Genomic DNA, 27,379 nt, shown 5'->3' with positions numbered 1-27,379 from the left:
CGTCCTACAGGTGTCAGTGAACCTGTAAAAAAATAAATATGAAGGCCGTGTCCTCTTGTGTAGCACTTCAAAAACATATTTTATATATATATATATATATATATATATATATATAATCAGCTGCACATAAAATAGTATAATATAAATAACTTTTGTGAACTCTTACTATGTCCAAATGATATTTGAGCATTGTTAGATCCAGAATATTAGTCTTTGTGAAAGTAATATATCTCCGCCATCTTTCCTTTAACTCCACATGTTCAATGGCCTTTTTCTTGACATTCCAATTGTATGAGTTTATAAAATGTCTATGAAGTGCATAGTTTACATCTTTACGTACACTGCCAGTGAAAACTTTTAGAACGCCCCCATTTTCCAGGATGTTTTGAAATTTCAGCAATTCAAGTTTTGATTTTTAACTTATACTTTGTAAATTATCTGTATTTTAATTATTCTTCTAACCATTGTCTACTATAGTAAAAATTATTGTTTTTACATTTTTTTTATTATAAATTCATTAATTGGACTGGTAAAATCTTTTGATTATTGATTATACATATTTGTTGGTTCATCCCTTATTTGCCAATTGCAGCCCATATTTCATGTTTGGATAAGAGGGTATTTGGCCACTTGTATCTTACATGCTGACACTGCCTTTAACAGTCCTATATTTCTCGACTCACATTTATGGAGAGTAAGGGGACTAGCTTTACATAGCGGAAGTGTCATAATGAAGTTCTGATCTTTAAAGTACCCTTCTCAGTGCTGTCCTGTTTTCTCTGAGTCCCGTGCATCATGCAGAGTTTTCAAACATTCCAGAAGGAGCGGTTTACTGTAGTGAAATTATTTTCTAGTGTATATTTTAAGACGTGGACACCATTAAAAAATATTGTGGTATAGTAACGGTTTACGTACTTGAATGTATCAGAGACCAGGAAAGGGGAAGTGGGGGGATATAATTTGAGCACAGGATTGCAGAAGTAGTATAGATATAGAAAAGTATATCAATCCACGGTATTCAGAATTGAATCCTAATCAGGATATCACAAATGTCAGGCGTGGAGGTGCTTCCCCTGAGAGTATATGCAAATATGGGAGAATGGTTTAGGAGAGACTTTTTTGGGGGGCACTCAATTATAAATATTCATAGAAATAAAATATAACTTTTGTTAAAGTATACATTAAAAAAAAAATGACTGGTCACTGAAATTTTGTATATTGCAGACTATAAATACCATAATGTTGATACAGCCAGTAAGTTAATGGTGATCACATCCCCATTTTTCTTCTGGCAATACCCTATATTTCACTAGCTTTCTTACATATGATACTACCTTTAAACAGGTTTTTTTGTTGTTCTAGTCTGTTTTTGTCTTTTCATGTTTTGTGTTGATATCTCACATTAAGGTCTGCACCTCATGTGTGAACTGCACCTGATGTGCCACTGTCAATTTTTATTAAAGTATACATTAAAAAAGTTTTATTTCAATGAATATTTATAAGTGAGTGCCCCCCAAAAAAGTCTCTCTCCTAAATCATTCTCCCATACTAGAATGTATGTAAATGTATCGCACAGAGAATCACCCTATACATAGTGATCCAATCTTCACACACCTCTTAAATTACTTAGGGGAGTATCCCAAATTTCCATGCTTAAACAGGTGGCAAACCAGCACTTCCTAGCATTTATGTATCGGTCTGTCTTTTTGTGAAAATGTGCATACATCTATAAAGTTGTGCTAGTAGTAGTAATCTTGATTTTAAAAATACTCCATTGGTTTTTAGGGTGTTTGAATTGACAAAGTGGAAAGCAATGGCCACACAAACAAGAGTTAATGGGTTTACAGCCTGGATTAATATGCGTCTTTTGGAATTCGGTGGCCATGTCAGTAATGTCCTACATGACTTATTCCATGGCACAAATATGAAGATCCTTCTCGAAAGTAAGTTTGCTTATTAACTGGTTGTGTAACTGTTATTTTTTTATTTTGATTTAAGTTCATTTAATGAGCAAATTAAGTCACTATCTAAAATGTATTTATAACAGACTATGGGGCTAATTGTGAGTTGTATGCTGCTGCAACCACTGTACCAACTTTTGCAGTAATCTCTTCTGCAACTTTATCCTAATGCTAGTAAGTGTACATCTGAATGTCCAAGGATTGGGAAGCCCACTTTGTGCATCTTTAGAAGGAATTCTCCCGCTTGGTGCCTCTATAGACTCTACCATAAGATGCACGATCAAAACGAGTACATGGTTCATGCTGGGTGCAGGATGTGTCAGAGCATGGCTTTCAATGTAAGCTATTAAGCATCTGAGTTTTGCGACCAGTTGTTTTGCACCACGACATGCCCATAAGACTGTGTGAATCTCCATGAGTCAGAATAGCCACATACCACTCGCCACCAAGGAACGATCAAAACATTTCCAAAACAAATCTGATACCACGTCTCAAATCTCAATCGCTACTGCAACTCTGAGCGTGCACACTGTGGGTTGCATGCACTGTGCAGCTTTTTAGCTAATTATAAACACGTGCAATTGAAAATCATTGATCAAATTCATAATCAGACTGTGGGTATTCCATGAGCTGAATAATATACATGATATAAACAAGTTTTTATACTTGACTTGGCTGTAGGCCAAATACTTTTTTTTTTTTAAATATAATTTTAAGGTCACAGAAATCCCAGCTGACTTCTAATATCTATAGTTTTATTTAGAAGTGCATTATTCCTTTTATACTGAAGCTTTGACATGCATACAGATATTATTTAAAGAAGGCTATGTATACAGAGATTTCCCGGCTCCGGCTGAGCAGTTCCCGGCCGGCAGTCTGAATTCATTTAGGTTAACTGAGATGCCCTCAGGCTGCAACAGATAGTGATGCGATGCATCTTTAGATGCAGCACTCGGAGCTGAGATGCTGTCAGGGGGTGTCCTTTGTCCTTAGAAGCCTCCTGCAGGATTAGAATATTTTCTCAATGTTGATGCGTCCAAAGACACAGCAACAATAAAAGCGTACAATTCTGAATCATGCCCTGATTTTTGACTTGTTAGATGATCAAAAAAGACTAAGGGGTCAATCCCATTCCGTGCAAAGGGTGCGATGTGCTTTTGCAACGGCCCGGCACATCGCACCCTTTGCAGCCCGACTCTACCCTGAATTTGCTATACTTTGCTCGCTGCCCTATGGAGCTGCGAGCAAAATTTGGCTAATCTGGGCAGCTGTAAAGTGCGGCCACTGCCGTGATGACTCGCATCGGCGAGATAATCGCTGCTAATAGGATTGACCCCTAATGGTGTTTTCTGAAAATGCTAAGGGTGTTGGAGAAAGCAAGTTATCATTAGTGTGAGTACTGCTTAAAAAACAAATGGGTGATTTTGGAATATGATCAGCACTAATGTCTCAGGGCTCAGCTGAGGTTGAAGGGATAATTATCAAAGCCCTTCCATGAAGATTACAGCCCAAATGACTGATACAAATTCATATTTGTAGACCATTTCTGTACAAGTCTTATGAATGTTGGGTGTTGCAAAATAGAAAGAAAAGGAGTAGGAGCTTGCCCCTTAATTAAAATAATGGACTGTGTTGAACAGATGATGACTTGGGATTTATATGGCTGTCCTAAGTATGTGAAACATGAATTTACCTGCATGTCTGTGGATATCTGTTGACATGAGTCAAGGGTCCAAATATATTTATTGGTCGTATATATAAATCTTTGAGGAGAAACAACATATCATTAAAACTTTAAAGTAGGGTCTTCTGGTTTAAGCAGCATTGCAGTAAGTTGTCTCCTAGCTCAGCTCCGCACAGGCACACAGGTATTTCACGACCGTTATCTCAGCTTCCTTACTGCACCACGCTACTGCCCTGTCAAGGGATCGGTATGAAATACCGCCGGACGCATGTGCTCCGTTTCTCTCTACACACATGCCAGTGAAACTTCAAAGGGCCCACCAGGAGAATTGCATCATGGACACCAATATGGCTGTTGCTGCTGGTGAGCAGACAGTGTTCATGGAGATTCTTCTGTTCCTGTCAGAAATTAAATTCCACATTCTCCAGTTATCTCAGGGTGCCTGACACTGAGCATAAATGGGAGACAATTTTTTAGGTATAGTGGAACTAAGACAGTACTGCCCAATATATAATATTGACGAGCTGGAAACCGCTCCAGATGCGATAAACTCTGAATTGTTGGCCTGCCAGGAATCCCTGAAAGGTCCAGCACTCTATAATTTCTTACGGTCCATCTTGCCTGATCTTCTTGGAATTCAAAACTGTTGCAAACATTTAGCGGCAGAACAGGTTCATCAGATTGGTCCTCTTGAAGATGTGACAAATTCCAGACCAAATGTGATCATAATTCACTGAGTGAACTATGTCTATAAGGAAGCATTTTGGACAGCTTCCAGGGATAAATGAAATGTGGAATGACATCAAGCTTTTTCATCAGAAGATTATTCAACTGAATTCACCAGGGCTCAAAAGCTATTTTTTCCAGTTTGTTCTAGATTAATACAAAAAAGGCGCAAATTTGCTCTGTTAAATCAATCACGGCTGCTCTTATTCAACTGAGCCTTATTTAAAGATGTTACTAGCACTATGGACGTAGCTGCCTCTCTATAGGAGGAACATGTGGAAATCAATACTGAGACTCCCTCCATATCCAGCACACTATCCTAACCCTAGTTTCCCTCCAACACTTTTGAGCTTCTTAATCCCAATTGTTCGATTTATATTTGGTTAATTTATTTTGTAACTATTTACCAGATTTGATGCTCTGGTACTGTTTTTTTCTGTTATGTTTTTTTTCCTCTTAATATTTCATTTTTATGTGTTTGTAAAGGTGTATTGCCTTCCCTTTCTATTCTAAGACAACTGTGCTGTATTTTGTATTTATATTCCATTACCATATGAAAGGTACAGTTGGCTTATCCTAGTAGAGCGGTGTGTAATACCCCGCCAAGTGGTATAGGGTGGTGTTGTGGTGTTCAGGTATCTTACCAGAAGGAGTAGATGATCACACTCCACGTCAGAGGTAAAGGAGTAATCCTGCTACAGTAACCGTTGACTGTTGTCAAGTAAGTTTCTATTTATCAGGAGGTAAGTCTTCAAACAAGTTGGAACAGTGTAATTTGTCTAAGTTTTAATTAAGTTTAACATAATACATTCATAAACATTTTTAGACTAGTAAAATACACAAAAAGATGGAATTATTTATTTTACTGGAACTCAGCAAGATCTGCAGTTTTCTTCAATAAACACTTAATCATTCTATTTGGTAATGTAATTAACAACACTTAAAACAACACAAACAATTTACATATCTTAATGCTTATAGTAGTTAAGACTATCGGGAGCCATTTAAAATATAGTAACATAAAACGCCTTAAATATACAGTACTGTAAATGTAGAAATTGGTACTTTCTCTAGTACTGTTGTCCTGCTGGATCTGTAGAGGTGGTGCACATATGTCGTTGATCCTATCTTTTGCTGGCCAGCTTAAGAGTATATCATCATGCGATTTCCCTACGAATCCACGGAGCTCCCTGGCAGTCCCGGCAGCATGTTTGTTGTTTATCTTATCACAGGATCTGTCGTAAGATCGATCCTGTGTCTCACAGGCTCATAAGGGAAACAGTCATTGAAATTACTTGAAATGCCACACTATGGATCGCATGAACAAAATAAACAGAACGATCTGCACACGATACGATGGACAAGATGTGCTGCACATCTGATCATAAGATTCGATTATAGGAGCTGCGGGAGCACGCATCGTATCGTACTAAATTAATAAACGATTTTCACAAGATCCATCTTATGACTCCGCGATAATCAGTCAATCGGCCCGAAATAGTGTAGGTGTAAGGCCAGCTATAGGGGTCTAGTTACTGAGCAATGTTAGGAGTCAGAGTGAAAAGTGGTAAGGTGCCAGCCAATCGGCTCCCAACTGTAATTTTTCAAACACAGCCTCTGAGATGACAGTTGGGAGCTGATTGGCTGGCACCTTATCACTTTCTTATCACTTTTCACTCTGTCTCCTAACACTGCTTAGTAAATAGACCCCTTTGTTTATTTACCCCTGGCGGTATTAAAAGACTGCCTCCTAGCTTTCCATCCTGGGTATTTGGAGTAGTAATGATGTTTAAGGGCGGACCTTACTAACTGGCTCCACTAAGGGCCAGGAAGCTCCAAATTGCAGGCTTTGTGACTAAAATGTTGTTTTAAACACTTTATAGCTCCTCTTTTGCCACTGTATTTATCTGTTTGCAGAGTATTGCAGTTGTCCGCTGGTCACTGCAGAGTAAGCGCTGAGTAACGGGAGATGGCTTTAGTGACTCACTTATTATGGGATGGCTGGCTGCTCTGTTATTGTAGTAGGTGTATGGAGATGTGCAGGTCCTGCGCGAGGTCTGGTCAGCTACTATTATGCAAATGTGGTCTGGTTCTCGATGTTACCGATGTTTACGCTATCTTGCGTACTGGTCAGGCTTTGAGTAAAGGGAGATGGGTGATGTAATATGGGGCTGGACGTCTCCGTCTTGTGCTGCGGTCTCCGTGCATATGTATTAGCATATTCTCGCAGCGGCTGGGTGCGTGCGTCGCTAGCATACGTTCCTTGCTAAATCAGGCCCTTAATCCATTGTACACTACTGATATGAGTAAATTGAAGATTAGGGGTATATTTACTAAAAATCTATTTTGTATTTCGTGGTCTAAATAATTTACGAACGTAATATTTGATTTTTTTTTTTTTTAAACAATGTCAAAAATCATCTGCTAGTAAATGTGATTTAAAGGTATAGCTACTGAAAGTTGATTTGGGTTGTTTTTTTTTTCTTTTGTTCGATTTTTTTTTTTTTTTTTTGTCTAAATCACAATTTAGTTTTTTTTGTTGTTTTTTTTTTTGTTTACCTTGTTTAAAGAAAGTAAAAAAATCATTCTGGTAAATGTGATTTAGACCCTGAAACACAATCGACCAAAAATCTACCAAAATCGACTTTTAGTAAATAAACCCCTAGGTATTTTAATGTGGGTCGATTTAACTCCTCCATTAATGTAATAAAAATGTGGTGTATTTAGAGAAAATTAATAATGAGCTTTATTTCCTCCAAGAGACCCATCTTCTGCCAGAGAGTATTAAAAGAGTCGGAGCATCTGCTCCATATACATCAAAAGCTACATATGTAGTAATTATGGCTAAAATACAGTTGCATCTAGCGGTTCTTTTGAATTGCTGATCCTGATGAGATCTATTTTCTGTAGATAACTCATTTTGTTCAATATAATATTAATTCATCTTATGGTTACAACAAGACATTTTACAGTCTTTTGAAAGGAGCTTTATACAGTACCTTCTCTATTTCCCCTTTGAGTCTGTGGCAATATCAATCTTATATCTGCAGATAGACAAATCACCTACTACACCCCCAAGTTTGGTGTTCCTTTTCTCTCACAATTACAAATGACATGTCTGGTGGGCATGCCATCCACATGCGAGTTCACCTGCCTCTCAGCAGCCTGGGCACATTATCTAGAACAGATTGTTTTATTTCCAAATTACTTATTTCCCAGTATGAATGCAACAGAAATAGCCAAATAATTTATCGAATCATTCCTTGGTCTTGAGAACAATAGACGCTTGTGCTGGTGAAAAATCAAAAGGCCCACCTGGACATATAATTGACAACACCATGTGCCTGTTGATATTGTGGTCCCTTTTTTGCTCTGCACAATGGATTTTCCTTCAGAGAAATAAAGTGCTTTAGGACAAAATTGATCCCATTTCTGCTACATACAGCAAGTTTTTGGTTTCTGTGTTCTTTAGTCACCAATTTTCCAGCAGGCTTTTAATGTTCCAACTTTTGTAGCTGTAAGCCCTTAATTCCCAATTCCTTTGATTGTGATAGGGTCACATGCGGCTAATGTGGTGAACCACTTCTCATTGCAGCTGAATGCCTTGTTGCGCCTGAAACAATATACCAACATTTTTTTTCTGTGGCTGTCTGTGACACAGCTGATTTATCTTTGCCATTGCATGTCTTGTTCTGCATAGCATTAACATTTTTTTTGCTTGCACTCAAATGCTTTGTGAATTATTTTGTGACCTATGTAGCACTTTTGATTCTAGATGTGACTCTTGTAATCTATATGTAACAAACAGATGGCCTCACTAACCAACTGTATAGTTTCACAGATTCTGGTGTTATAAATAGAGGAAATTTTAAATTAGACAGGCAAAGCCATGGGGTCCATTGACAAAGCCTCTCAAAATTTGGTATTGCCTATCTAAGGGTGAGATATCATATCCTACATATTCTATGCAATATGTCTCGCCCCTTATTACATGCATACTGGCATTTATTAACACTGTATGCATTATTTATGTTCAGGACAGTTCTTCCTATAACAGCTGTCCCTGACTACTGGGTTTATGACCTGGGACTCCTATTGTTCATGGGCAACCATCGGCCTGAGCATGGGAAGGAAATTATATCAAGCCTTGGAGAGAGATAAGGGGAAAGTTTTATCAAAGCTTGAAGATACAGTATAAAGTGCCAACCAAATCGGCACCTAACTCAGTTTAAATGCTGTTTGAAAAATGCCAGTTAGGAGCTACTTTGTTGGTACTTACTCCTTACACTTTCTTTCTCCAAGCTTTGATGCATCTCCCCCCTAGAACTGTAAAGTTAGTTTATAACTACTGTACAGCTAATAAACTTCACTTAAAAAAATAAATCTTTGATTATTTTTGTAGTGTTCGGCATTGCAAATAAAGGTTAAGCCCTCTGGACGGTATGTGGTTTATAGACTGGCGGACTAAATGCTGCCTTTGTATATCCCGACACGAGACGCCAGACTGGAAACTTCAGATAACCGTCAAAATACTGATGCCTATCTGAATCACAACACCGAAAGACAGCCTGAACGAGGTAAGTTCCGGGCGTCCTTAGCGTTTGCAGCAGGGGCGGAGTTTAGGGAGTGTAGCCGGGTTAGGTTTTGGGGGGGTGAAGGTTGGGGTTAGGCACCCCTAAGGGAGGATCAGGGTTTGGGTGGTGTGGGGAGGCCTAGAGCTTAGGGTACTTACCAGCCGGCTTTTCCGATCTTCTGCTGTTGGTTTTAACTGTGGACAGTCTCTAATCACCAACCTATTTTTGTTTTTTTGTCAATGTTGATGTATACATAGTAACATATTGTGTAAGTGTGTATAGATACTCAAAAATCAAGAGCTGTACAGCAGGGTGTCAGGAGATTTACAGGTTGAAATAAACCAGAGTTTTCTAAACACATTTGTCCAGCATCATTGCATTACTAACACTTGTCTACTACTCCTTCCTTTCAATAAACAGTCTTTCTTATTTTAGATCAAAAAATGTCATTCTCTATAGTCAGTGAGCCTTTTACCTCTCAGGTCACAAAGGAGGCGATCAACCATAGAATAACTTTTTGTGAAATGTACAATGTTTGCCTCAACTAATGGTCATCAAATTCATGCCATCTGACGCTCAACGTCTAAACCTTTCCTGAGGGATCTAAGCAGGCCAGCTTCTAGAGCAAAATGCCAGAATCCTGTGTGGGGATATTTACAGTCACTGAATTATTCTGCAAATTAGCAGTAGCCTCTGCTTCCCAGATTTATTTTATTCACCCTCTGGTTGCAAATGTTTTGAGCTGTAAATGTTAATATAAATCTGCTATCAAAGCACATTTTGAAATCTTAGGTTTTTGTTTTAGCGTTTTGATTGTTTCCTTGGTTCCCTGGCAGTTCTCTGGAGACCAGACTAAAGGCTTAGAAATTCTGTATTTAGCACACAACTGGAAAAGAGATTTTAGTTGTTGCTCATTGCAAAAGCACTGTATCAATAGATATATGGAACATAAATGACAATGGTCAATAAAGATCATATGAAAATGTAACATGTGGATAGGAGTGCAGTCTGCCAATCATGTTTGTGGTTTACCACTAGAATTTACTAACACATAACCATAATCACTATTTTATTGCATTTTATGTACAAGCGACAAATATTGTATACCCATTGGGATGAGCAACAGTATGCCCCATCTGTGCTTAACGATTTCTAATTCTGCAGTTTAAAAAATTATTTAAGAAATTTAAGTGAATAGCACCAAGTTTATATCAAGAGGATTGTCGTTTTTAGATAGGTAATGCCCTCTTTTTGAGGGAGCCTATACTTATTACCACATGTTTTACAGGGTATATTCAAAAATGTAAACGCCCTTTAACATTGCTAATCAGCTCAGCCTCATACCATGGGGTCAATTCAGTTAGCCACGAGTAAATGCAGTTATATGCCGCACTTCTAAGCTGAGTACAAAAATACATGTGTTCTGGATAACATCGGGCTACAAAGTGGGCAAGTTGAAGTGAGGTTGCCGGCGTTTCCACAAAGTCGCAACTGCAACTGACCCGCTCCTAACCCCCATGTGTGAGTTGAAAGTTAGGAGGTTATACTCATTCATCCAAATTGACCATGGTCTCTTCTAGAGGGAATATTGCTCCATTTTAAGTGACCTCTCTCCCATAGAGAACTGCACATTGCAGGAGCCGGAAGCCAGAGCTCAGGAGTGATCTCCAGCTGGCGATGCAGGGAGGGAGGCGGACACCCGCTGGTGGTAAAATCTCAGCGGGCGCCCGACAAATGGGGTCTCCCTCTTTGACGCCGGTCTGAGGTGGGTCGTAGGAGGCGGAACTGTGCCATTGTGTGGGGACCCTTTATGTGTGGGGGCCCCGGGACTACTGCCCCTGTCGCCCACCGTTAATCCGGCCCTGTTGCTATGACTCTTAGACCCCAAACAGTTATCTGCATTCAGCAGTCCAGCATAGTTAAATTCAAAGCAACAAATATTTATATGTGTGTTGACTACAGCACATGCTCTACTTGCATATTTATATTAAGGCCTAAAATGTACTTTAAGTGACAATCCACTTACTGTACTGCTAAATATTTGTATAAATTACTGTATACTTCATAAAGATCCAGCAGTAATGGTTATTGATATTGCCTTTGATTAAGTAATTCATTTCACAATGAGTTTTTTTTACAGCTGTCAGTCCATGACCATATTCTTTAACCCGTTTATCACTAAAGCATTTCTTGCCTATTTTGGCGCTCTTTGAGTTGGTCACATTCCAACATCAATATCAGTAATTTTTTTTTGTGCTTTACTCAGTTAAGACTTTACATTTTCAGAAAATAGCAATAGTTTATATCCCTTCATCCTCTGCCCCCATCTGTGTCTCTCGTCCATCTCTCTTCCCTTCGTCATTCTATAATCTGTTATTTAGAGAAGAGGAGTTGTCTGGGCGCCAGCTGTGAGGGGAGGGTGGCCTGTCTCGAGCTCTCTGCGCTTGTGCTAGATGGGCACAGCAGCAGATTAACTATTTTTTTTTAATTTAAAGTAAACACATCTAAACTGAGTTGTGTATGAGAATTAGTTTTAACATTTTCACCTATTTATGTAGAAATTAAGTGCCAGAGTAATCATTCTTTTAACGCAAGATATATCAGTGATATCTCCTGGTTGAAATTGTCCCCCGATAATTTCCACAGTCCCCATACTCTAGCAGAGCGAAGAGAAGAGGAGCAGGTGAGAGCTCGGGGGAGGGGGTGGGGGGGGGTGACTGGACTCCTTTGCTGTTTCACTGTCTTTTTGTAGCATGTCTTCAAGCTGTGCATGCGCAACTTCAAGACAGGCTGTGAAGATGGCGTCCCCTTTCTACTTCAGGGTCCATAGAAGGTCCACAGGAAAAATTGGGTTGTACGTGATGTAGACGTCTGGGTACCATGCAGTTAAATTTTTCTCTCCCAGAAGGCAACGGGGCCTCCCTCTATACCCCGCCCTCGGGCCGGAGGCTCCTCAGTTTCGTTTGGTGACCGGCCGGAGTCTGGTCACTGTATTGCAGTGGTGCTGTTATGAACAGCCCTGAAATTTTCAAGTTTTTTTCTATGTGCAGTCAGCGTGAACAGTCCAGCAAGGTGAAGTTCGCACGGCCGCGTCATCCTGCTGGTCTTGAGACGCCGGTACTGATCTGTGCCTCTTGGCTAGCAGGGACCCCTGAGGATTTCTAGGCTGTGGCTGGACGCTATGGGGTGCAGGTGGTCCTGCTGGTGGCTCCAGCGTGGCCTCGACGTCCATGGTATTCAGATCTTTGTAGTCTCTCCATTGACACTCTGTGGCTGTTGCCTAATCATTCGAACCTGTTGTTCCAGGGTCCTTGCCTCTACCCAGATCTGGGTCGTCTGTCTTTGATGGCGTGTATCTTGAGACATCCCTCTTAAAGTCCAAGGGTTTTTCCGGCTCTGTGGTTAGCGCCATTCTCAGAGCACGTAAACCTGCTTCTGCTAGAATTTACCATATGGTATGGCATACCTATTTTGAATGGTGTCATCCAAAAAGTTATGTCCCCCAGGTATTTAGGATATCCAGAGTTTGCTTTTCTGCAGGCTGGTTTGGACCTTGGTCTCCGCCTTGCTGCACTGAAGGTCCATATCTTGGTCCTTTCAGCGTGGTTCCAGTGAAGGATTGCTCCTCTTCCTGACATCCACACTTTTCTGCAGGGGGTCCTTCATATCCAGCCTCCCTTTGGTTCCTCCTGTAGTGCCTTGGGATTTGGCTGTTGTCCTTAAGGTTCTCCAGAGCCATCCATTTGAACCACTGGGCTCAGTGGATTTCAAATGGCTTGCTGGCCATTGCTTCTGCCAGAAGAGTTTCTGATTTAGGATCTCTCTTCTTTCCCCATTTCTAGTTATTCAAAGGGACAGGGCATTGCTTTGAACTCGCCCTGGGTTCCTTCCTAAGGTGGTTTCTAGTTTCCACATTAATGAGGAAATTATTGTGCCGGCCTTTAACTCCTCAGACCTCTCGGTAGGGGAGGCCTCATTGGATGTGGTACATGCCCTCTGGATTTATGTGGATCGTACCAGTTCTCTTCGGAAATCATATTCCTTGTTTGTTCTTTATGGTTTCCACTAGAGGATGGCAAGCCAATAAACAAACTTTGGCTAGATGGCTTTGCATGACTATCTCTGAGGCTTACATTCATGAGGGCCTTCCAGTTCCGCCCTCTGTTACTGCTCATTCAACTCTGTCTGTAAGCCCTTCGTGCGCAGCTAGTTCGTGGTGCCTTGACTGTACAGCTTTGTAAGGCGGCCATGTGGTCTTCTATCCAGACTTTTTTGCGGTAATATTCCTTTGATACCTTTGCCACTCAGGATGCTTCTTATGGGCGGCAGATTCTCCTTTCTGCACAGGAGCTTCCCTGCTCTTGAGGTTACTACTTTGGGAATCCGCAAGGTTTCCTGTGGACCTTCTATGGACCTAGAAGTAGATATACCTTTTGTTATCTCTGTCTACAAGGTCCACAGGGCACCTGCCCTGACACACCTGTGTTTCAGATAGGCTTCGCTCTGGTCACTGGTTTTCTGTCTCCTGTGTGAGAATGTGATTCTAGTGTGTTCCAGACTTTCTTCTCTCTTATCCTCCTCCGGCCTTTGGCTTGCTACGTAACTGAGGAGGCCCGGGGGCGGAGTATAGAGGGAGGCCTCGTTGCATCCTGGAATTAAATAATTAACTGCATGGTGCCTGGATATGTACGTCATCACCTATACCCCAAGGTTTCCTATGGACCTCCACAGAATAAAAGATAAAGGTAAGTTCTTACCATATCTCTACTTTTTTCTGAAAGGCTGTCTCCGCAAATGAGCAGCTTTTCGAAAGTGATAAGTATTGGAGGTGTGATGAATGCTTTCAATACAAGGTTTGAACTCGTAGCGAGTTCATTCCTTTTTATCACAGGGGATATTTTTCCTTTAAAGAATAGACCCCTTAGTCATATACGTCCCATTATTATGCTGTCATGTTTTTTTGTAATGCATAATTGATAGAATTTCATAAATTTAGCATTTAATTTTAGAAATCTGTTTTGAAAAAAATTAATAAAATCTATATTGTACAGTTGAAAAACATAGAAAATGTAGTGTAATATTCTGGCTGTAAACTGAAAACACATGACAAGTGACTTTCATTATGTCCAAATATTTTATTGCCATCATACAATTATAATTAGATTCAACATATTGCATGATGAATATGACGTAATTCTGTGGAACCAAGTTCTCAAATCTGCCAGGCTGGAAGAGCACATTTTCTGGCAGCACACATTTTTAATAACTCAGAAGCAAAAACTAATTTGTTCATGTTTCCCCAATAAATCACTTTAGCTGAATGTTTCATTTAAGTGAGTTAGACTGCTGAGAATTGAGGAGTCCACCGATTGATTCCCTTCTGCTTTCCTCATACATGTGAGCAAATCTCTTAACAGAGGCGGTTATCTGCATTGAAATCCTCTAATTTGTAGAGAAATAATTTACATTCTGTAGCCAGTTTCATTAATTAAGTGTAATGAAGAGATCTGACTGGGATGGTAATTATTACTAGTGTCCAATGTATCATAACTGAAATATTTCTGCAATAGCCTCTTGCATGTGCTCAATGCTGTAAGTTCCTATAAGAAAGGATTTCCCTTAACTATGAATGTACAAGAATTTCATGGAACAGGTATATCATGGAAGTACAGTTTCTCCTTGGTACAGCATTATACCCAGTTGATGGATGTGTAGTAATACAGGAGTGATTGTTTTTTTTTTTTGAGGGTTTTTTTAGATTTGGTTTCAAGGTGGTTGAGGTTAGGATTTTTTTTCATTACAATTTACTCTTTGAAGATCATTTTTGAAAGTGGTGTAAATTGCTTTGTGAGTAAAGGATTATCTTAAATTTCCACTGGCTGTATAAGGCTTAATTGTTCTAACCATACATGTATAATTTTATACATGTTAATAAATCACCAGAAATAACTATTTATTTGTGAAGTATTGTTGGACAGTTGTCACATTTCTTACCCCCCAAGGTCTTGTGATTAGTATTTGCATTTTATCTAGCAAAATATTGTATTCCACATTGCTATGAAATCAGAGAGGACAGTGCAAACTGAATTGGTATGAAATCCCAAGGCTAAGATCTAACCAGACCGCTATACTCCCGATCGACATCCCGGCTGTCCACTACTGTCTGTATTCCAGCGCCGTCTTCTGGCTGGGTAATGGCATTACAGCACCGGGTTTTTGTCAGCCGGGATGCTGGCTGTAGGTATAATAACTGCATCCCATGCAAACATATGAGAGAGTACAGTAACTAGCAATGGAAGAGAATGTGAGCTGGTCTGCCTATTGGAGTTTCCAATGTAAAGCTGTGAAAAACCATACAGGGCAAATCTGTGCTTGCGCACTGTTTGTAGCACACCAACCAACATTTGAAAAAACAAATATGGGGAAAAAATAAATCCCATCCCTAGTACTGTGTTCACATTATACTTCTGTTTCATCCAACGGCCCTGTTAACCACCTATCTGACAATTTTTTTTTCCCCCAAAAACTGCTCCAAAATTGTTTGTTTATTTTTTTATTGTTAGGTCAAGAACATCTATTTAATACTAACATGATTATATATAAAAACATTTTTTTAAACCTTTAACATTAACATCTATTTTTAATATATCGGACCATCGATGTTTGGACCATTGAGACTTTGCTTTCCCCAGCAACAGCTGCCAGGTACACACTGGGAAGCGGTGGGAGGTTAATTTGCTTCCCTGGCGGCTGCTGCTCTCTGCAGCCACCAGGTGGGGGGTCCTGCCGTGCTGATTGATCAGCAGTGATCCGCAGTACAGGCGTCACTGGGTGAGGGTGCAGGGATGTAGAGGGGCTGCTGGAAGATTATCTTCCAACAGCTGCCCACAGTGTGTTACTGACAGGTCACATTAACAACCATATCAGATAATGCACGGCATGGTGTAACAAATGATGCAACCATGCCAGGAAAGTGGTTAAAGCAAAACACCACCCACTTCATATATCAGCGACAGTTAAATTTTTTTAAGAGCCATTTTAACAATGACTGCATATTGCCTGATGTCTGGTTTAGCAATCCCCCTGGCTGAACTAAGCATGTTTTGGTTAATTCACAGGTTATGGGTTCTCTAAAGATAAAATGAGATGTAGTAGCTGATGTTGTGGTTCAAAAAGACAACACTACCTTTCCAAACTCCCCAATATCAGGGATCAAGGTTTGTGGAATACATGTGCAGTTTTCTTCCAGAACCTGACATTATCACCCTACATAGATAACAAGATCAAACTTGGCATGTGAACCCTAGAGGCAGGGCTGCCATCCATAGGCGAAACTAAGGGGTAGTCCGGGGGTGCATCGCACCACCCATTAGCCATCACTGCCCATTCACCTGCTCCTCAGCCATTCGGTGTTGCTGTAACTCCTGAGGTTGCCAGACAGGAGAGATCTTTCTGAGTAGGATGGGCGAACAGAAACTGGCTGCCCCCATAGAAGGCTACTTACAGATGGCAACCGACCAATTGGGAGCCAGGGTTTCTTTTCCCAGGAACCCAAAGGGCTGGAGAGAGGAAAAAATGGGTCTGGCTTATTGAATGGAAGATGAATAGTTGAGTAAGGGGCTATACTGTGGCTGGCATAATGTGAGTAAGGGGCATTACTATGTCATAATGTGGATGAGGCAATACTGTGTGACAAAGTGAATAAAGGGAACTGTTTGGTATGCAGTGAATAAGGGAATGTGGCATAATGTGTATAAGGGTCCCTACTATGTGACATAATGTGAATAAAGGGTACTAATGTGTGGCATAATGTGTAATAAGGGTACTATGTGGCATAATGTGTAATAAGGGTACTATGTGGCATAATGTGTAATAAGGGTACTATGTGGCATAATGTGTAATAAGGGTACTATGTGGCATAATGTGAATAAAGGGTACTAATATGTGGCATAATGTGTAATAAGGGTACTATGTGACATAATGTGAATAAAGGGTACTACTGTGTGGCATAATGTGTAATAAGGGTACTGCTGTGTGACAATGTACAATAAGGATACATATAAAGAATTGAGCATTCAGCGCTAAACCTTATTAAATATACGGTTAGTGGCCATAGAATGACAGGATGATACACAGGATACGATTGTAGGTGCGAATATAGTTTTACTGAATAGATACTTGTAAATCAATCAATGTATTTGTAGACATGAAATTAATCAACAAAATACGAATACATGTACAAATGTTAAAACCAAAAGTGCTAGATGTGCACTATCTGGTATTATGTCAAATACCCACTGAAATTACCCACTGAAATCTCACGCTGTGCTGAGACCTTCCTTATATGAAATTTAATGGTAATGTCAATCATCAGTGATTAAGCGTGGAATGGGGGAGAGAGAATAGCGGCGTCCAGCTACCTCTTGTAGTACATGTAGTAAGGATATTCTTGTTTGACAAGTGAGGTATGGTCACTCAGTCCTGATGCAATGTTGATGATGGCTGGAGATATCTTCTGGCCAGATAGGAGGAGACCACTCGGACTGGGGTACAGGGGCTCCGGACTGGGGTTGTGTTGGCTGGCAGCCTGAGTGAGTGGTACATCCAAGGCTGGATTAAGGCCTGTGGGGGCCCCTGGGCAACAAACTTGTGGGGGCCCCTATATACCACAGTTTCTCGTCACTCTAAAAACATTTTTTTTTCTTTTAATTCACCTCAGTAGTAATGCCCCTCTTCCATTGCCCGCTGTAGTAGTGGCCCTTATGCAATGTCCCCAGTAGCAGTGCCCCCAGTAATGGTCCCCTATATGCAGTGCTCACTGTAGTAGTCCCCCCTATGCAGTGCCACCTGTAGTAATGCCCCTTATGCAGTGCAGCTGGTAGTGGTCCCCCTATTTAGTGCCCCTTAAATAATGCCCCAGGCCTGCATAGGGGGTACCCCCAGTAGTAGTCCCCCCTATGTAGTGCCCCTTATATAATGCCACAGTAGTGGGCCCCCTATAGAGTCCCCCAGTAGTGTCCCTTATATAGTGCCCCCAGACCCAGTAGTAGTGCCCCTTATATAATGCCCCAGTAGTGGTCCCCCAGTAGTGGTCCTTATATGCATTGTCCCCAGTAGTAGTGCCCCCAGCAGTAGTCCCCCTATGCACTGACCCTAGTAGCGCCCCCCCCTTCCCATGCAGTGCCCTCTGTAGCAGCCCCCCTCTAAGCAGTGCCCTCTGTAGCAGCCCCCCTCTAAGCAGTGCCCTCTGTAGCAGCCCCCCTCTAAGCAGTGCCCTCTGTAGCAGCCCCCCTCTATTCAGTGCCCTCTGTAGCAGCCCCCCTCTATTCAGTGCCCTCTGTAGCAGCCCCCCTCTGTTCAGTGCCCTCTGTAGCAGCCCCCCTCTGTTCAGTGCCCTCTGTAGCAGCCCCCCTCTATTCAGTGCCCTCTGTAGCAGCCCCCCTCTATTCAGTGCCCTCTGTAGCAGGCCCCTCTATTCAGTGCTCTCTGTAGCAGGCCCCCCTATTCAGTGCCATCTGTAGCGCCCCCCCCCCCTATGCAGTGCCCTCTGTAGCAGCCCCCTTACTTACACACACACACACACACAAAAATAAAATCACAACTTACCTGAATCGCCACTCCTGATGCGACCGCCACAGTCAGCTCCGGGTCCCGGCTCTTCTCCTTCAGTATGGGAGAGACGTCAGCATCATGGAGTATTCTAATGACCTCTTTCATTTACATATCATTGATGCAAGCTCCTTTTTGGTCATATTCATTTGTCTATGTTTGAGTGGCTGGTCACTGAGTTTGCAAATATCTCTTCCCAACATGATTGTGAATGTGGAAATGTGATGTCCTGAGATATATATATATATATATATATATATATATATATATATATATATATATATATATATATATATATATATATGTGTGTTAGAATTGTGATTGTGGATTATGGTCCGTGTGAAGTGTCGTATGTTGGTTTGTGTTGCACTGGTGGTCTCTGCAAAAATTTTTCTAAAGTTAGTTTCCTACTGAATCTATGTACATATAGGTATGTATTGAACTTGTCCAGTTTAGTGGCTGGGGCAAACTTGAGGCCTTTGTCAATTACTGAAATGTGCTCTTTATTGAGAGTTCTGTTGCTGAAGTTGAATATACCCTGTCCCTTCTGTACTCCTGTCTCGGGCCTTGTCTCTTAATGTCTCTCCTCCTCTACATCCCCTTCTAGTTTTCTTTGTGTCTGTCTGTTGCTGGGAGTCTGTTCTTAAAAAAAAAAAAAAAAAAAAGGAGATCTGCACATTCTGATTCCAAGTGTGTTTTGTTGGTATTATCTGGATTATTTGTCGGGTCGGTGTAACTTCTTCATTATTATGTATACAGGATGGCTGTTTGTCGTCTGTGTCTGTTGGACTCTTATGGGGACTGCTTAAGTGTGTGCTTATATGCAATAATTCAGGTGCTATGTCGAACCAGCCCCGCTCCAGTGATTGTCTTGCTAGTATGTTTGATTCGTTCTCCTCTGTTGTATAGGGAAAATGAGTTTGTATCACTGCTGCTAGTATCAAAGCTTTCTGATGAAGTTCGTGGGGAAAAAGGTGTTTATCTTCCGGTGGTTGGATATGTGTTCCCGGAATGAATTTTAGTCATGTATTCTTGATATGCGAGGTTGAGGTTTTTTTTTATGAATGGGAGACTGTGATTTCTCTCCTTTTATTGTAGATGTTTCGATTAGATCTGTTTGTAGAGTAGACTGTTATTAATTTGTTTTTGATCCTTTTTTTTTTTTTACACCAAATCTGTGTCTGAGAATTTTGTCTTTTAACGGAGACCAGTTTGTCCTCTCCTTAACCTAATTTGTTAATGATTAGCTCTTTCAATTTTTGGAACTCTCTCTTGCTCATGTGTGTATCCAGGTGGTCTTTTTCCTGGGCTAAGTTGGAAGATCTGTAGATTGTGTATCTATCAATAATTCTAATCTTATTGAGCAGTCATTTAGGATATGTTCCCATTGTTTGTTGAAGCTTTCATTATCCTTATAATTGGACGGTGTTTTATTAATTGAGGCCCATTTTAACTAAATTGTTAAGGTACCATTTGAGGGTTTCAGTATCCCACCATAATTTATTTTCTTTGACGGTCTTTTCAAATTTAAATGTGGTGAATTCTTGAATATATGAGGTGGAGGTTCTGTTCTCAGTTGTGAAAACTGTGTTTCTGCCCTTTTCTCCCTGATTTTTAAATTAAGTATGCCCATCTGTGGGCGTCTAGTGTTAACCCTTGCTGCCAGTGTTCGTGGACACAAAATTACAATGGAGAAATGGATAAACCGCGCACTGGGTGAACTAATGGTTATGGTGAGCTGCTAAATAGAAAGGTGTCCTCCCTTTTTAAACATACATATGAAGAATTGAGCATTCAGCGCTAAACCTTATTAAATATATGGTTAGTGAACATAGAATGACGGGATGATACACAGGATACGATTGTAGGTGCGAATATAGTTCAACACTACCTTTCCAAACTCCCCAATATCAGGGATCAAGGTTTATGGAGTATATATGCATTTTTCTTCCAGAACCTAACATTATCACCCTACATAGATAATGAGATCAAACTTGGCATGTGAACCCTAGAGACAGGACTGCCATCCATAGGCAAAACTAAGGGGTGGTCCGGGGGTGCATAGGACCACCCATTAGCCATCACTGCCCATTCACCTGCTCCCCAGCCATTCTATGTTGCTGTAACCCCTGAGGTTGCCAGACAGATCTTTGAGTAGCATGGGCTAACCGAAACTGGCTGCCCCATAGAAGGCTACTTAAAAATGGCCACCATTGACCAATTGGGAGCCAGGGTTTCTTTTCCCAGGAACCCAAGGGGCTGGAGAGAGGAAAAAATGGGGCTGGCTTATTGAAGGAAAGATTATGAATAGGTGAGTAAGGGGCTATACTGTGGCTGGCATAATGTGAATAAGGGGCATTACTATGTCATAATGTGGATGAGGCAGTACTGTGTGACAAAGTGAATAAGGTAACTGTTTGGTATGAAGTGAATAAGGGAATATATCATCATGTGAATAAGGGTACTACTGTGTGGCATAATGTGTAATAAGGGTAACTGCTGTGTGACAATGTACAATAAGGATACTACTGTGTGGCATCATGTGTATAAGGGGCCCTACTATGTGGCATAATGTGAATAAAGGGTGCAATTGTGTGTCATAATGTGCAATCAGGTTACTGCTGTGTGGCATAATGTAAGTAAGGGGAGCTACTGTGTGGCATAATGTGAATAAGGGGCATTACTGTGTAGTTATGTAGCATAATGTGAGTAAAAGGTACTACTGTGTGGCATAATGTGAGTTGGTGGGACTATTGTGGAGTGTCATGATACTCCCCCATTTCTATTGACTAGGCCCCTCGTGACACAAGTACTTACGCCTACTTTATGGGTGCACGCATACACTGCGCGTATGCTACTAAACTTTTTTTTTCTATATGCAACTCTGAAGGTGACAAATTCTGGTGAGGGGTTGGAACTGGGACTACCCATTACCAAATGTCTAGTTTCACCTATGCTGCCATCATAAACTGTGGGGTCCAGTACAGATATAACAGGCAGGGCCCCCTCATCCAAACGCCCAGCCCCCCCCCGACCTATGATGCAGTAGGGGGCCCTGCCGCCCAGAGAAAGCACATGCTATGATGTCCCATCCCCTCCCCCTCCACACACACACCCCTCAGGTTACTTATGGTGCATACACATGGTCAGATGAACAATCTGACCAACGATTTGAACTACAAATGATTTTTGATTGCATTAAAATGAATGAAATCGTCCAAATCTGACTGCAAATAAATCAGATGTCAGATTATCTGACAAGCAGGAACGCGCATCGTTCATCTGACAAACATGTCAGATATGTCAGATATTTTCCTTCAGATATGAACGATTGATTTTTAAAATAGTTATCGTTCAGATCTGATTAAAAATCTGACTGTGTATGCACCTTAAGGATGTCTGGTAAAACTATGCTGCTGTCAGTGAAACTGCATCCAAGAATGCAGCTGCTGGCTTTAGCACACCAAAAAAATGGGGCAGTCATGCCCCCATTTTCTAGAATGCTCACGGTTGTCTCTCCACAACACCAGTAGCATGGCAGTCATGCTGCCACTTACGGGGCACTGCAACCAACATCGCAGCTGTATAGAGGCACGTGCGCACTGCATCTCCAATGCATGCGCAGGCCTCTAACCATTTCCAAACTGCGAAATTATCAAAAGTGTGTTCCTCTGAATCAACCCCACATTATATCCATCAGACAAACATGGACATAATCATAACATTTAAATAAATAACAGTTACAAAATAAATGAAAAATATTAAATAAACTTTGAACTGAGATAAACCAAACGAATTATAGAAAAGTGAGATTACTGCTATCTGTAAGTTTTGTGATCAGTACATGGGGGTCCATTTAAGCCTTGGGGAGAGAAAATGGAGATGGATTATTCCTTGCCAATCAGCTCCTGTCATTTCTGTCTCCATTTTATCTCTCCCCAAGGCTTAGTGAATAGACCCCATAGACTTTCCAGTTTGTTGACACTAACTTATTGGCATCCACCATCTTATAGGTATAACCCCACCTCCCTCTTACCTGTCAGCAGCCCAGCACATGCCGTCTGCTTGGCTGCAATGGAAGACTGCTCTGAATGTGTGTGTGGGGGGGGGGGGGGAGAATGTGTGTGTGTGGGGGGGGGAACTATCACTGATCGTGCCCCCATGGATTTGCGCTGGGCTGAGGGGAACGCGGCGCCCCCCCTCCTCAGCGCGCAACTTGTTTTTTCTTTTTGTCTAAGGGGACATGGCCACGCCCCCTTCACCTGGGCCCAGCCTGGCTCTTAACGGCCCATTTGGGGCGGGGGGGGGACTGGGGTGGTCAGAGGCACAAGGTAGGGATGTCTGTAGAGAATGAGCTGGGCAGAGGAACAGTTGGGGAGGTTTGGGGGGGAGAAGCACAGAGGCATACTTGGGGAGGGATGGGTCAGAGAAAACCACTGTATGCATGCCATTACTCTGGTAGCAGCAGTATGGCATATAATGGAGGTACAATTGAGCACTAAGCAGGAATGAGGAGGAGCATATTTGTGGGTGGGGTATAGGAGGAACAGAGCTGAGGTGCTCACTAGTTCTGACTGAAGCTGACCTTGCTATGAGAGGGGGCCCGTGGCCAGTGCAGTCACCTAAATCAGATTTGGCAGCTAATGCAGATCGATGTCAGATAGCAGAGGGGCTGCAGCGCTGATGATCATATAACCAACATGCTGCTTAGTCACGGGCAGGAATCTGCCTCTGAAGCAGAAGCAGTTCATAGGCAGGATCACTAGTGCTCTGCAGGCCCCCTCTTAGCCCTGATGGCAGCCTGCCCAGACATATATTCCTAGGTTCTTTTATCCAGCCCATACCCCTTCAATTTCACAAAGCATTGAATCTGTTCACAGTGAAGCTAATTTTTGGAATCAAAGGGTGGTTCTGGCACTTCCTTTGATCTATTCGTAATCCAAACTTTCTGATCTTGTATATTTATAGATATGCCAAAAAATGAACATTATATAGTGTAGAAACATAAAATTGAGGGATTTTTCATAAGAAACTGATATGCGCTCCTGAAGTGAGTAGTAAACTCTTGGACACAACTTTCACTGTGGCCCTAAGATGGTTGCAGAGTAGGGTGGGTTGAAAAACAAAAATTGCGAGTTCAAAATTACAATAGTGCGGAGAAGTTGTGGGTCCATAACAGTAACAGTAACTTGTGTACAAAATTTCAGCTTGGTCGGATAATTTTTACTATCCCCAGCGGGCACTTGAAGATTTGGAAATTTTGACACAAAAAAAGGATATTTTGTAATCCTGTAAAGGCACATATTTTGGCAATGAAGCTGTGTGTTTTTTAGTTAGAAATACCTTAGTTGAAGTCGGATACAAACCTTCATGGTAGCTGTTTAAAAGGGGGACTGTGGCCCCCCCCCCCCCCCAAAAGGTCGAAATATTGCAATTTTGAAGGAAATGCCATCTCCACCACATGTGCTGTTGAGAACGACTGGCACTATTTTCAGGTATTCTGACTCATACAGTTATTATTTTCTAGAAGGTAGGGAGTAGGGTAGGACATCTGAGGATCACCATCAAATGCTGGCTGGACTTCCTCCATTGAAACTTTCGATGCGATGGTAACTAACAATCGCATCAAAAGTAGTCAATGGTAAAAACAATTTATATGATCTGCACATGCACAGCGCAGTTGACAGGGTAGGATTGGGGCGTGGCTAGGGGCGGGGCCATGATCAACTTGCATACTATGTCCTCACTAGTGTAGCTAGCAGCACTGCTGTGCTATGGGGAGTGGAGGGTACACTATATTTACACTTATAGTCCGGCTCCAGAGCCTATCATGCTGGTGGCTAGGCCTCTGAAGGGAGTCCAGTGTGTTACAGCAAGGCAGTGAGGAGCAGAGACACAGCTGACAGTGAGAGTGTGCAAGTGACTGCTGCATGCTGATTGGCTCTCTGAGACCGTGTTTAAGTTCACTTTGAGTGATCAATGACTGATTAGGTATCTTTGGGAGTGATGAGACATAAGTCTTGCAAAACTGCATTGATATGGCAGTAGTTTCCCTATATGACATACCATATCTATCAATAATGAGAGCAATCTTCGGAAGACTAATGCGCATTTGCAATGAGGAGCTTTCAAGCTTTGATGCCTTAAAATCATCTTCGTCGGTGACTGAATCACTGTTAGATTCACTAGAAGATTGTTTGATATTGCAGCCTGCAAGTGCAAGTACATGGAATCTTGTACTTGCAACAAGTCAAGAAAGGTTCCTCCGTCTGAACGGGACTTTTTGAACGACCAACGAACTTACAGAAGTGTACCCCGAACCCACATTTAAGTCAATTTGGGGATCCTGGAGGTGCAGACTGCCCCGGGTACCTATCTGTGTGCAGTGCCGGCTCCCTCATTGTCAGCAGGTGAGTGCTGCAAGTAATGCTACAGTGCAGCACCAGAATCCTGTCACTGAGGAGGAGTTGGTACTTTGGTGTTACCCCTCGGCGGGTGACACCCAGGTGCAACCAGCACACCCCCACCACTAATCCCAAGGTAATTTTTGGATTCATAATTCAGTACTCTAAAAAAAACTACCAAATATTTTACATTTTATTTTCTATTATGGTGTGGTCAAACTACACCAAACATAAAAATAGCAATGCACATAGAATATAAATTGAGAAGAAGAAAATTAAAATACATTAAATTTTCCAAAGTTAAAAACCAATGAAGTAAAATGTTTAAAAATGAATGAGTGGAGAGTACCAATAAGTGGATTCCTAGCAGCGTGTTTTACAAAGCCAACGACTGCTTCCTCAGCCTGATCTTCATAAATTCTCATTATGGCTCTCTATTGGGCTATGATGGTTAAACAAACCAAATCTGGCTTTGTATGTATAACCACAGATGCAGATGGTCCTGGCCTCTAAAGTTTAGTTTATGTAGCAACACTCAGCCATCCAATACAGTATCTTGGAGTTTCATTTACTACATCCTACTCCCTACTTCTTAGGGCTAATTTTGTCCCCGTGTTCTGGACTCTGATGCAAGATTTGGAAAAATGGAAACCTATGCACATACAGTATCTTGGGTTGGGAAAGTCAACACTGTTAAAATTAACTCTCCCACATTTACTGTTTCTATTTCAAACCCTCTGTTTGAAGGTACCTACAGTACTGTGCAAAAGTTATAGGAAGGTGTGGAAAAAATGCTGCAAAGTAAGAATGCTTTCAAAAATAGAAGTGTTAATAGTTTATTTTCATCAATTAACAAAATGCAAAGTGAATGAAGAGAAATCTAAATCAAATCAGTATTTGGTGTGACCTCCCTTTGCCTTCACAACAGCATCAATTCTTGTAACTACACTTGCACACAGTATTTGAAGGAACTCTGCAGGGAGGTTGTTCCAAACATCTTGGAGAACTAACCACAGATCTTCTAAGGATGTAGGCTTGCTCAAATACTTCTGTCTCCATGTAATCCCAGACTGACTTGATGGTGAGATCTGGGCTCTGTGGGGGCCATATCACTTCCAGGACTCCTTGTTCTTTACGCAAAAGATACTACTTAATGACATTGGCTGTATCTTTGGGGTCATTGTACTGCTGCAGAACACATTTGGAGCCAATCAGACACCTCCCTGATGGAATTGCATAATGGATAAGTACCTGCCTGTATTTCTCTGCATTGAGGACACCATTAATCCTGACCAAAACCTCCAACTCAATTTGCTGAAATGCAGCCCCAAACTTGCAAGGAACCTCTACCATGCTTCACTGTTGCCTGCAGACATTCATTATTGTACTGCTCTCCAGCCCTTCAGCAAACTGCCTTCTGTTACAGCCAAATTTTTTAAATTCTAACTCATCAGTCCAGAGCACTTGCTGCTATTTTTCTCTACCCCAGTTCCTATATGTTTGTGCATAGTTGAGTTGCTTGGCCTTGTTTCCATGTCGAAGGTATGGCTTTTAGGATGCAATTCTTCCATAAAGACAACTTCTGGCCAGACTTCTCTGTACAGTAGATGGGTATACCTGGGTCGCACTAGTTTCTGCCAGTCCTGAGCTGATGGCCCTGCTGGTTTATTTGGAAGGGAAGTAAGCCTGTGTCTTTCATCTGATACACTAAGTTTCCTTGGCCAACCCCTGCATTTACGGTCCTCAACGTTGTTCGTTTCTTTGTGCATCTTCAAAGAGCTTAAACAGCACATCTTATCCTAGGAGAGACCTTGCGGATGCAGTATAACTACCTTTGATCTTGTTGGAGTGCTCAGTATTGCCATAGTGTATGACCTGTGACATGAAACTGCCTTCCACAAGCTCACCTTTGTAGCAGAGCTGGCTATTCCTCACTCAGTTTTAAGCCTCCTACACTGATTTTTCTGTTTCAGTTAATGATCTTTTTCATATGTAGGCTGAAACAGTCACTATCACCTGTTAGGTGTATGATTAACCAAGCATACCAAACTATAATCCTACAACATCCATGACTTTGTTCAAGTGTACCTAGAAGAATTAATGCTGTTTTGAAGGCAAAGGGTGGTCACACCAAATATTGATTTGATTTAGATTTCTCCTCTTTTCATTCACTTTGCATTTTAATTGATTATTTTTAACACTTCTATTTTTGAAACATTCTTACTGTGCAGTCATTTTTTCCACACCTGCCTAAGACTTGTGCACGGTACTGTATGTCAGCTCTTGCCTCCATGCATAAATATATTGCGGATATTACAATCATTATTTGGCGTTTTAACTTATATAAATTGTTTCTGGTATTCTGCTCTGGGCAGTAAACGAAACTGTAGGTTATCATTAAAAACACGTTGTTTCAAGAAG

General features: G+C 41.3%; 1 protein-coding gene across 1 annotated transcript in view; it reads left to right on the top strand.

Annotated features, from left to right (window-relative positions):
- Positions 1-1,813: 1,813 nt before the first annotated feature.
- LOC148538345 (uncharacterized) overlaps positions 1,814-27,379 on the top strand; it is a 231,790-nt gene continuing 206,224 nt past the window's right edge. Inside the window, exon 1 of the mRNA XM_088454387.1 lies at positions 1,814-1,943. Coding sequence (XP_088310513.1) covers positions 1,814-1,943 — 130 coding nt within the window. The remainder of the gene's footprint in view (positions 1,944-27,379) is intronic.

Source organism: Taudactylus pleione, unplaced genomic scaffold, assembly GCF_031769625.1.
Source record: "Taudactylus pleione unplaced genomic scaffold, aTauple2 ptg000040l, whole genome shotgun sequence".
Lineage (NCBI taxonomy): Eukaryota > Metazoa > Chordata > Amphibia > Anura > Myobatrachidae > Taudactylus > Taudactylus pleione.
This window is presented reverse-complemented; position numbering and strand designations above follow the sequence as displayed.